The sequence below is a fragment of the Gallinula chloropus genome (assembly GCF_964237585.1).
Source record: "Gallinula chloropus genome assembly, chromosome: 2".
NCBI lineage: Eukaryota > Metazoa > Chordata > Aves > Gruiformes > Rallidae > Gallinula > Gallinula chloropus.
In genome coordinates, this window is record NC_140086.1 from 138289839 (window position 1) to 138302590 (window position 12752).

Below are 12752 nucleotides of genomic sequence, written 5' to 3' on the forward strand. Positions count from 1 at the left end.
CAATAAATCCAATAATCTGGCTAAACAGTGCTTGCTATAGTATGTGTTTCTTGGTTTCATGGTCATTAACCATTAGTTAAAAAATGGTATCTGACGTCCCTGTGGATGCTGCACGGAGGAAATGAAGTAAATATCTGTATGCCAAGACCAAAATTTCTGACACATGATGAAGGCATTTTCAGCTTCCGTGATGGAGCTGTAATATGCAGTTCATGTCTAACAGGAACATGGCACAAAAAAACCCTGTTTCATTTATGGTATCAAATGGTAGGCATTGCTCAAAGAAGACACAAATTAGGGTATAAGTGAGGCAGGGTTGTTGCATATTAGAGACAGGAGAAACTGTAAAGAAAACGAGAAGCAAAGAATGACTAGGACAAGGACAAAGGGGAAAAACAAACCTATCTGCTCAAGAAGTTACATTAAGAACTAGAAGTACCAGAAGTCTTGCCAAAACTAATGTTTTCAACGATGGTAGAAACAAGGAGTTTTCCAGTTACAAAACAATAACAAAACCAAACCAGGGGGATGTTGCAAGACAAAAACTGTAGACAAACAAGAGCACTGGAAAGTGAGAATGAATAGTTTGCCTTGATATTCATTAGGGACAATTACACTGACAGTGAGAAAAGTGAGAAGAACAGGTTGACTAACAGCCACATTGAGAATGAACAGGAAAAGACCAGTCGAGCTACAGGAGCGAAGGAATTGGGACATCATAGAAAAATGTCTATGAAATCGCCAGTCTGGTAATCATTGTAATTACCTGTGCATACAATAAGCAGACAAGGCAGGGCTGTACTGCTGTGACTGAAAAACAGCAAATAAAAACATATTCAAGAAGAAGGGAAAATAGCTGATCCACTGCTTTAATTCGGAGGATGTGAGACTTCAGATAAAGTTTTGAAAAAAGAATGGAAGTGACAGAAGCAGAAATGGAGGCAAATTTAAGATAAATCCTGGATCTACCAGCAGTAAACTGTACCAGACTAAGATCTATATTGTTGTTAGGGAACCTACATGATTTGCTAGACAAAGGACACGGTACTTTTCAGCTGTCTGGGATTTAGTGAAAGTACCCATTTAAGAATATTGCACAGTAAACAAGAAAAGCTAGAGGTTTTAAATGAGTAAGGGTTTAATAAAAGAGAAGACAGAATGAAGTGTGTTCAAATGGGAGGTATCTGGAAAAGTTACTAGTGGAGTTCCCAGCAACTGGCGTCTTTGTTAATATTTTCAGGAATGCCTCTGGCACAAAAATACGAGTGTGATAATGGAAAAAAATAAGGAGGCACCATCAAAACAGAAAAGGATTGACATAATGTACATGAGGAACCAGAGGACCTTGATGACTGCTGTAATAAAAACTGGATGAAATTCAGTAGTACAAAATGTAAAGCCACGCACTTGGGGACCAATTAATTAAAACCAGGCATCTTTCTCCTATGAACTAGCAGCTCATCCCTTGGAAAAAACTGGAAAAGTGAAGAACCTGCTGGCAGTACAAGCTCATTACAGATGGACTGAGCTGCCAGTACAAGGAAGCTGTGAAAAATCCAAAGAGGTGCAGAAGGGAGGCAACTCCACTTGCAACCAGGATGCTGCCATAAAACAGTAACACAATGCAGTGAGATCTCATCCAAGGATTACATGTGAATTTGATAAGCCTATAACAAGAGCAGAAAAAGAACCGGTAAGAAAGTAGGGGATTTAAGCTTCTGGCAGACAAAGAGAAGACACTAAAAAGCTTGGAACATTTAGTTTAGGAAATCCAAAGCTGTGAATAAGTAAGACTGCTTTCTGTAAAAACATCAGGGCAATATGCATCAAAGAACAAGATGATCTGTTTAAAGCCAAAGTTTTACTTTGGCATAAGATCAAGTGGGCAGAAAATAGGTGGGTAACTTTTTTTTAATCATTAAGTTGATGAGGCTTTTGGAATAGAACTCATGTTAGAATGGTGGGAACAGAAGTATTCTTAAGCTAGAGCTTAAAAAAAATCATATTTGCAGGCAGTACTAAATGATATGTCTCTCTGTTGCAGGGGCTGCAAGAGGTTGCTTTCCAGTTTCATGTTCCAAAACATGCTACTATCAGTCATTACAGAAACAATATAAAACATCCCCAATAACAGAAACATTGAATTTAAATATAATTCCAGAAGGGGCAAGGAAACATACATAAGATTTACAAATTATGTTTCAAATTTGGGATTATGGCCAGGACCCACAAATACAATCTATGTAAAACTGGAAAACAAGAACTACAGCTCCACCTACTCTTACGCTGTGTGAGAGCCGGGGGCAAGGGCAGAGGCTGGGGGAAGACGAAGTGGTCAGCATGAAAGTGCCATGTGTGATTTGTAGATTCAACCCTAACTTTTCTTACAGAAAACCTTATTCTAGAAGACAGCAAGCCAGTCTCTCTAGCCCAACTCACAGCTCAATACCAGAAAAGTTATGACAGATGATCTCAATTCTTTTTTCAGGTCTATACTGCAGAGGACAAAAAAAAATTCAAAAAGAGGTTTAGAAAATTATTTTCTCACTTATATTCTGCTCTAAGCCAGCAACAGGTACTAACCAGGCATCAGAGTAGTCTCTTTTAAAAACAGGTTACTCTGAAGTATCACAATAATTTCCAAACACATAATCAAAGACAAGCTTCATTAATATAACACATGAAGAATTCTCTTTCCTGCCTAACCAGGTAAACTTATCTATAAATTCTTTAGAAATAAAATGAAAGTCAGGGGCAGAAAATCGCTACCAGACAATTATCTAGATAATCAAATGCAGGTCATGATCAGAGAAAAATCAATCCCACTATACCTAGAATTGGTTAGTAATGGGAAAGGACCTGCAGAGGTCGTCTAGTGCAACCTCCTGCTCAAGGCTGCCTAAGGAGATGAGGTTGCTCAGTGGCTTGCACAGTTGCATTTTGATCACCTCCAATGACAGAGCTCCCTAAACTCCTCGGTGATTACAAGGATGCATTTCAATTACTGAAATTACCAGTATGGGAGGGCACTTTACTTCTCATTGTCTACCAAGTAGTAAAAATAGTTATTGTGGGTGTGAGAATTTGAGCAATGAAAGGGCAAAATCTCTCCAATCTTTAAGTTCTTTTACTACTTTAAAATGAAGCATTTGATCCACCAAGACACAGTAACAACATAATCTGTTAATCTACTTCCTTTCTATCTCCACTGTTTTTACACATTCACTATTTTAGACAAATAATGAACCATTATTGGTTAAAAATCAATATTTGCATGAAGATTAATTCTAAAAGTAAAACCAGCTCATAAGATATAACCAAATTTGTCTATTTAATTAAAAATATTACAGTCTAGTGCTTTATTTCTATATTATTAACATTTTCAAAGAGTGGAAGTAGAGACAAACTAGGTATATTTTTTAAAAATCAAATACATTTGATGTATTTGCTATAATCCATAGGTTTGCATTAAAATAAAAAAAATTAATAAAAATCTACAGCAGTTCTACGTACCAACAAGCCTTATTACATTCAACGTAGTGTTTGTTAGGATCGGTGCATTCACTTTATTGAGGTTATAATCTGATTTCTTCCTGGTCCTCAGAGTTTCTCGAGAAACACTTTAAAGAAAACAAAACACAATACACCAAATGTGACTATTATATCCTAGGGCACACAAGTTTTTTTTTCATAAACTGTACTCCTGCAAGCAGCAAGGAGTTGTATTTGATGATCCTTATGGACCCCTTCCAACTCAAGATTCTATGAGTCTGTAAGAGAAACCATCTGCCAGCTGCCATATCTCAAAATGATATTCTTCAAAAAAATTCAGAATGCTTCAATTTCACAGAACAAAGCCATGGACAGTGACTGCAGTTTCTTCCAATTAAGTAATTTTTATCAAAATCTCCTCGACTTCTTTGAAATGAGGTCACTTGTATGATGTACCTTATCAAATCATACTACCAATATTTTATCTGAAAGAGTTATTTTGTGGAAAAAAACCTACATTCCTTTACTTGGACTCAAGTGAAGTCTTTCTAGTTCTTCTGCAACCTTCTACATACAAATAAAGTCTGAAAGGCCATCTATGTAGTACAGTGGTCATAGACAGAGATTTGTATTTCAGATCCTTTTAAAGGCTACAGAGTTGATCTTTGTTAATAGGAATAGACATATTTATATGCATATTGATAAAAATATTATATGTGTATTCATATATTTGTGTGTGTATGTGTATTGAGGGTATTTTAAAATTCCAAATGACTGCTTTCAAGCTGCAGAAGAATTAAATTATTTCCACCTGTAAAAATTCACTTCTTTTCTGCAGAAGCCCAAGCTTCAAACACAAGTTACACATATGCACAACAGCAGTTGTAGAGAAAAGCTTCAGTTAACATCTAACGTTTGCTAATCAGTTTTCCACTACCTGCTTCAGAGAGCTTTTATCCTCCTTCAAAACCTTGTTTTCCAAAGTTTCTTTCTGCAATAATGATGAGTAGTTTAATGTTTCTCCCCATTTTGGAGATCTAAGTGCTGAGCCTTTCTGAATGTGCAGGTAGCATAAAGATTATCTGATTATTATTCCATTGTCATAGAGTAAAGATTAAACAGAAAATGAACTAATTATAGTACTGAGATGAAAAGCATGTAAATGAGACCAAAGACTCACACAATCTACTTGCCTTTTCACTGGGGCATCTCCTGTCTGCTCATCCACATAATCTCTTTTCAGCTCTTCAGGAACATCACTGTCGCTATCATACTCTTGATATCCACTTTTTTCTTGTTCATCCGATTCATACTGTTAAAAAAAAAGAAAAAGGATTTGACTGGCATTATTTTCCTTATGCTAACATCGCTCATTTAACCTATTTTGGTCACTGTTATGTTTTTACCTCAATCAGGATACAAATACCTTTGCAGGCTGAAAGGCCACTGACACTGTTGACTAAAAACGCAGCATCCAAATTACACAAATTATTCAAAGCATTTGTAAGTGCATCACCCTGTTTCTCCCAGCTTTTTCTTTCTTGTATCAAATACCCAAGTATCTGGCCTTTTATTTGCTTTACAATCTGAAAAGACAGTAATACAACCTCAAAATTTATCTGTGTGGTTGCAACAAACCAAAAACCCCGAAAAACCTGGCACTGCATAACCCTTAGTTATTAATGCAAGAAAGAATAAGCTATTGCTTCACAAAAATACTTATTTATATTGAACATGTTAAAAAACAAACAGCATAAAGCAATTTGCAGTTATTTCTAAAATTGTTGTTTTAGTACATTCTGAAAGACATTACTACTAGAGTCTTTCAACCACTTAACCTGTTAGAGGCAGATGTGATTTTGACTAAGCACAAACACTTCAAACAAACAATAAGCAGCCAAATGCTCCTACATAAACATGGTATTTCTCATGGTTACTGTTACCATGTGTGGGGAGTGGGGTTCTCACTAATTTTCCTGCACTTATTTTCTTCAGCTGTGCATTGTTCTATCCACATCAGCAGCAAGAAAAGTTACTTTGTATACAGCTGTAGGTTCTATACACACAAAACTTGCACTGTATGTGGAACAACCAAAAACTGCAGAGCAAGCAAGGAACAACCCAAACTGACTAAATTTCTCATAGAGGAAAATAAAAGCTACAACAAAAACCAAAACCACAGAGCACTATGTATTATTCTAAAGAAACACTCTAATGACATAACTCAACCATATCTAATAAATCAATGGGGGCTTGATTAAAAGCATTGTTTTTCCCCCTTGTTTTCTCAGAAAACTTGATTAGGTGTCTGAGGCACGCTCAAATTTATTTTTGTGTGCTCGTTCTTGGTTTTGCTTTAAAACATACAGTATCCTTTATCTAGTTATAGCCACAAGATCCTTATATTTGGAGCATTTATCTAATTATCAATGAAACAATTCTTCTTTGATGGAAGAAAGCCTCGCAAACCATTTGCTTCATTTGTCACAAATGCAAAAAATTATTCCAGAATAACCCTATGAAAAATGTGAATGCATAGCTAAATTGACCATGTATTCCTGCCTTGAGATGCTGTGCTTTCTTATCCTGAGGAACATTTGATGTTAATTGCATTTTTCAGAAAATAAGAAGCTTAAGTAGTTACAGACAACTATTCCCTCCAAATGCTTCGCTGCATTTTTCAATTTTGGAATCTGTTTCAGTATGTACAATTGTTGAATTGCATCTCAAATGTTAAACTGCATTTCAAAGAGCGCAAAAGAATTATTTTCAATTCAAGGATGGAAGGTTTGAGCCTAACAAGTGATGTCTGGGAAAAAATGAGCAATGCAGGGTACAGCATATATACTGCAAAACAGGATATCCATGGCAGGCATGTGTTTTTATCACCACAGTATGAGTAATGTGGAGAAATACTAGCCACAAATACAGATAATAAATACTTTCTACCATTATGAAGCTACACATATATATTAAAATTTGACTTTTGAATAAAATTGACTATTTTTTTAGAACACCTGAAATTTGCAATCTTTTTTCACCCAAAATCACTATTTAATGTCAATGTCTGTCAAGTGTTCTAGGTTGCTCTGTACTATAGGAGCTTTAGGCACTTCTTCATAAATAATGAAATCATTTTTTCATAAGGTGACTTTCTTAACCCCAAACAGATTAGAGGAAAACAAAGACTTGATGCTCCATGGCAGAACCCTTTTTCCTGAACACCTACACATTAGCCATTGGCTCCAGAATGCACTTGCACTTGAAAAGAGACCACAATACTTTTCCTCTTAACTTTTCCTTAACATGTACACTGCTCTAAAACTGTTTTATCCAAGTCATTCTGATTCCAGGATCCTTAAGAAACCGCAGGGCTTTGAGGGATGCAACTGCTCTCCAGAGGAGAAAACCCAAGGAAGATAAGCTAAGGTAATGCCAATCTCTCAATCATCCAAAATACACTAAGAAATACATTTTTTTCAATCATGCATGTCAATCCCTGGCCCTGGCTCCAAGCCATGGAAGTTTTTTAAGCCTACCACTATGAAAGCAGTATAGTGAAGAGAGAAGCCCACAGTACAAATTCAAAGCAAACCCACCTAAAATTAAAAAAAAAAAAAAAAGGATGTAGTATGAGGCAGAGACTAAAAAGAAATGTTCTGATCATTAGTATTCACAGACAAAATTTTTGCCTCATGAACATTTCTGACAAAGGAAAGTATAATGAAAACAGCTTGGTTTATTTAAAAAATGAGCTGAGTTCAGGTTTCATTAAGGACAAAGAAATTCACAGTTTAACTAACTTGGCTGGAACATTAGCATGGAGAATTATAACTACTTATTATGCATTAATATATAATAAATGACATGCCAATTCAATTAAAATCCAGGAATAGTAAAATGATAAATTGCCTAAAAATTGTTAACTACAATTCTTATTGATAGATGTATCTGACAGTTGACACATTAACTGCCCTAAATTACAAGAAAATTTTTTTAAACATGGAAAAATACTTTATCTACTCTCTTCAAGCTAATGATATTAATGAGCTGGAAAAGTTATTTGATGAGCTAAAAACATCTTCAGTTTGAAGTGTGCAGGAATTAAATCACAACCTTTAAACAGTGACCTCAACCTGAAGAGACTTTATAAATGCCTTTTGAATATGCACAGTCTGCAATTAAAATGTTGAACTCCTAAAAGGAGTTCAGGTATCCTGTGGCAATCATCAGTTCACAACTATTTAGGCAACAGCCAAAAGAAACCTGTAGGACAGTGGTAAGATTCAAAGTTGTTGCAAAACTGTAAGTTGACTACACTGCAACCACAGTATTTTAGGGAGCCACAGAAAGGGGACATGAAGCATCCCACTGAAGATCAAGATACAGAGCTGAGGTGACTGGATCCAGAGGACCATTTGTCCAGAACTGCAACAACTAAGCAGTTAAAAAAGACTGTTAAATTCTCAAACGAAATCCTGACAGTTCTTTCCTGTTCTTACCTACAGATCATTTGACAAGTAAATCAATCGCTTATGTCCTTCTCATGCCATTTCTCGAGATGTCTAGAAACAAGTCTGCATTTTTTGGAAACAAAGTTTTGCAACTTCCATCTGAAATAATTTCTATTTTAAGTGTTAAAATGTGCCTCACCTTAGTCATCTCATCTTGGTCAGCCAAGAAACTGAAAGATCTCTGCACAAATTTTATCCCATGTTACCTAAGGAAGTTAGTTCTGTTTCAATATAAAAGATAACCAAATAGGTGTCACTTTTTTTTTTTCAAAATATAATTTAAATAAGGTTTTTTGCTATGTGTCAGCACTTTGGAAAAAACGGTATTGGAGAGAGGAAATAAAAAATGCAAAAAGGGACGTACAATGGTCACATGGAGTATGTTGGGTCACAAGAAACCTTGGTTCTAATACCTACCAGCCAGATGAGATGTCTACAACCACCAAAGTTAATTAAACAATCCTGTGCCTCAACTCTCTATGTAAATGTGCACAATAATTTTTTTGCTCAAAGATTTTTGAAAGGATTCTATAATTTCAGTGACTGAGTTAGCAGCCAAATATACTGACAAAAAACAAGTCCGTGCCTTCTTAGCACCCTCAGTACTATTCTTCAGATTTACTTAGTATCAATATTAAAAGCAATTAATTCCCATTTTCAAATGCACTAAACTCAAGTTAGCATATGAAATAAAACTGTTTATATCCAGCACTGATAGAAACATGTCCAACAAAGGAAATATTCATCACAACTGATTTCCACGAAGAGGGAAGAAAAGTCAAAAGCATCATCCTCCATAACCAATTTTAAATTACATTGAGCAAGATGAAAATTAATTTAATTCATTTTAATTTTAAAAATTTAGTTCTATACACAATACCTAAGTTCTGCAAATATCAAATAAATCTAAGGTTAGAAACAACTATTTTATAATATGAAAGATATACTTCATATTAAGCTTTCACTAACAAAGAATGCTAAATTGGCACACAGTGTTGGAAAAAAGAGGACAGTGCAGCCAGCCTTTAAGATCCCTGACAACATGTACACTAAACAAATGGGGCACTGTTCAAACTTAAAGATAGGGAAACCCCAACATGGAGTACACATGTAACACATCAGCCTACTGGCAATACGCAGGATAACGACTCCCTCTCGCCTGTTTCACCAAAACCATAACCTGCTGCTGCCAAAGCAGCCCCACCAGAGAAGGCACACAGTATCCTGGCAGATTGTTCAAGAACCCCATCTCTCCCACAGTACTTGCAGAGACAGCAAAACGCAAAGTCTGAGATCCTTCAGTAAGGAACTAATGCTTACTGTCCTAGGGAGCTTCAGCTCTGGCTGCAATTGAGCCTCACACATCTTCATAAAATAGGGAGCAATGATGAAAACAGTACAAATTCAGAATAAAAAGACATTTTTACCTAAGATGATTGCATGGTTGATTGAGTGACTCCCTGTTGCAATAAGGCAACAAATTTAACCTTATCAAAAAAAAAAGAAAAAAAAAAATACAGCCCAAGAAATCAAAGGGATAAAAACAAGTCAGGGTCTTAGCAAAAATATCATAATATAGCAATTAAGAGAATGGTGCAAAGTTTTAAAGTTAAATGTATTTGATCACTGCCAGATTTTGGCAAAATTCTGAAAAAAATAGATTAAGTTATTGTTCAGTTTACAGTAGATCCCATGACAAAGCAAGTCTCCTGGGCATTTAAATTACAATTAAAAACTGTCTAACAAGCACCAGATAATCCATGGCATATCACTTGGGTGTGAACAAACACTACTGAAGGAGCAACCCAGAATAATTCTTTCCTAAGAAGCCATAAATCAAGTCCTAAAATGACAAAACTGCTTACACAAAGAAAGCTAACTTATATTAGGATTTTTCCAGGGGTTGAAGTGGAACATGACTTGCTTGCCCTTCAAGAACACTTGACTTCAGTGGAAAAAGTACTGATCCCCTGCAAAACAAACTATAATTTCAACAGGATGCCTGGCTTTTTGGCACTGTTAAAAGCAAAGTAACCAACCTAATTAAAGCAGTAGAGTGCCTTGAGATTTTGCACAGTGCAGCAGCTAACTGACCCTTGTACTGAGACATTTTGCCATCATTGATATGCAAAATAAATCACCATTTACTGAGAGCAAGATTTGCTTTGCTCCCCTCCACCCCCCCAAAACACTCCATACCCCATTGGAAGCTAACACATCTTCTGTCTCATCATCTTTGCTGTCGGCCTGAATTTCAAAGGGGTTTCCTTCGTTACAGTACTGCTCAAATAATGTCACTGCTGTTGAAATGGCTGAAGCAGGCTGCTTACTAGGTGACACAGATGGGGAACGTGACTGCTCCATGAACTTAAATTCCTATTAATAAAAATAAAGGACAGTTTAGTTGGAGAATAAAAGAGTTTCAGCATTATTATGATTCTAGTTCCATAAAAACAGAGCATAATACAATAACAATCAACACAATATGAAAACTTTTAGACAAAGCTTGCTGCTTATTTAAGTATGTTTTTCATGCTGGCAGTCTTACGCTGCTCACCTTTCTAAATTCAGCAGCAGTTTACAGTGACTTGCAATACAACCCCCGCATCCTGAAAGTATTTGCTATGTAGAACTAGGTGAAAACTAAATGTATTTTTCATTTCAAAGAAATTAGGAGATAAAACATGACTTGAATTCTATTAACAATTCTAGTTTCTTAATGCAAGTTACCTAGTAATTTACTAAAGGTGGTATTTTGTAATATTTTCTTTTTAAAAGTTCATTTCAAAAGGGATTGCTTTTCAAACACGTTGCATATGAATCTTCCAAGGACTGCCCGAGCGCAGACTTTTGCAAGTATATGGAACGATTAGAACACATAAGGTCTGATTTTATACAGTTTTTTTTCTAAAAACCTCAACTTATCTCAGTTGACACATCATTTTTATCTATTAAACTCCACCTATTGATCTTCATAAATGGCATAATATACATTAGCATTTATCTAAAGGTTTAAAGATCAAACTGTATGCAGTGAGAAGAACTGAAATGTTAGATTTCTGTTTAAATGAATAGGTTTCTTTCTTCCTTTTCTGCTGCCCCACTCCTTTGAGCAGTATGTATGGATTTATATTCCCACTTCTCTATGGAAATTATTATTTCTATTGCTACTGAATGCTACTGAGGGTCCTTCTTCCTTTTTCCTCTCTATTACTGCCCTAATAGCCTCTTGCTTATTTAAACTCTCAACTCTACCAAAGCTGCAAAATTGTCTTTTGCCTGATATTTTTGCACGCACAATTCTATTGGCAAAACAGGTGAAATTCACCCACCATGTGCTAAACTTCACAAAAAACACTTTAGGTGAGGACATCAACTGCTTGCTTTCAGCTGTACATCACCACAGAAGAATTAACTAATGACATAGCAGTAGCATATTAAAACATTAAAAATAAAGGCTAACATCATGCTTACAACTCAAGCATCCTCTGTAAACCTCTACCTGCCTGAAGCAGGAACACTACTGTTTTAAAAGCATTTGAATCTTAAATTTCCAGTATCATGAAGTGAAATTTAGGGTGTCTTAGCAGTCACTGAAAACTTCTGCACAGCAGTTGATGGATCTTACTAATTCCCAATATACCTGGCCTTTTAGCTATTCAAGTATTAACATGTTTGTATGTGTTATTCATAGAACATACATGGAGCTGCAGAATATTAAAGCTTGATTTAACAGGACAAAGTTCCCAGGTCTCATTCTCCAAAAACATTCTTAATTCTTCAAGACGGGTTCTGAAATACAAAGAATGAACACTCTTAGTTGGCAGCAAGACTAAATAAGGAAGCAGACAATTATTTAACTTATGTAGTGAAAAACCCCTTCAAAAACTGTATAAAAAGTCACACTTGAAAATGGGTATTTAATTCATTCTTTCAGCTGACAGACAAACTAAAAGCTGCAGCTACTAACACATTTTATGTTTTATGACACCTCTGGAAAAATTCTCAAAGAATGATACCCTACAAAATTTGGAAACATTTTTTTGTCAAAACCATTAGAAAGCTTCAAGGAACATCTATGATAGGCAGCAGTATTAGACCTTTTTTCCTCCATGTAAAATCTAGGAAGCAGTATAATACCTACAAACACTCTACTAGCAGTACAACAGCTTCTGTGAGCTCACACAAGACAGATGCTTCTTTCAAACACACTGAAGCCAACAGGTATCAAAGCAAGTGGAAAGAAATAATGCTCTACAGACATCTAAACTTTTCAGAGGAGAAAAAAGTTAAACAGCCATTGATCTCCTCAGTTATATTTTTCTTCATAGTTTAACTTCACCTTGGCACTAGCATAGAAAACTTCCTAGGGAAACGTACCAAGCTGTTACATAGCCATATTGCTTCTGTTATGATTTTAATCATTAAAAAAGCCTCTTTTAATTATAAAAAAGCCTCTATTCAGCCATAAGCAGAAGTATCTTTAATAAAGAAACTCTTCTTGCCACAGAAGCAGGAACCCACAGAGGAAAAGACAACCATGAGTGCTTAGTGAGGTCACATTGCTGTATCTTTCCTTCTTAATTCACAGTACATTGTTTTGTTTAACAAGTAGCAGTTGGTAAATTATGCACTCATTATGCCGTAAAATATTCCAGAAATACTGCTATTTCAACACTGAACTATAATCATTACAATTAAAGTTTTCTTGCCTCAGTAAGACGAGCAATGTGTGAATTATGACTA

General features: G+C 35.6%; 1 protein-coding gene across 4 annotated transcripts in view; it reads right to left on the reverse strand.

Annotated features, from left to right (window-relative positions):
• Positions 1 to 12752, reverse strand: part of VPS50 (VPS50 subunit of EARP/GARPII complex) — a gene marked incomplete at its 5' end in the record, with an annotated part of 95434 nt that overhangs the window by 31676 nt on the left and 51006 nt on the right. For all 4 annotated transcript variants that reach the window (XM_084260156.1, XM_084260155.1, XM_084260153.1 and 1 more), the window contains 4 exons: positions 3514 to 3620; positions 4686 to 4804; positions 10206 to 10382; positions 11708 to 11798. In XM_084260156.1, the coding sequence (XP_084116282.1) occupies positions 3514 to 3620; positions 4686 to 4804; positions 10206 to 10382; positions 11708 to 11798 (494 nt within the window). The remainder of the gene's footprint in view (positions 1 to 3513; positions 3621 to 4685; positions 4805 to 10205; positions 10383 to 11707; positions 11799 to 12752) is intronic.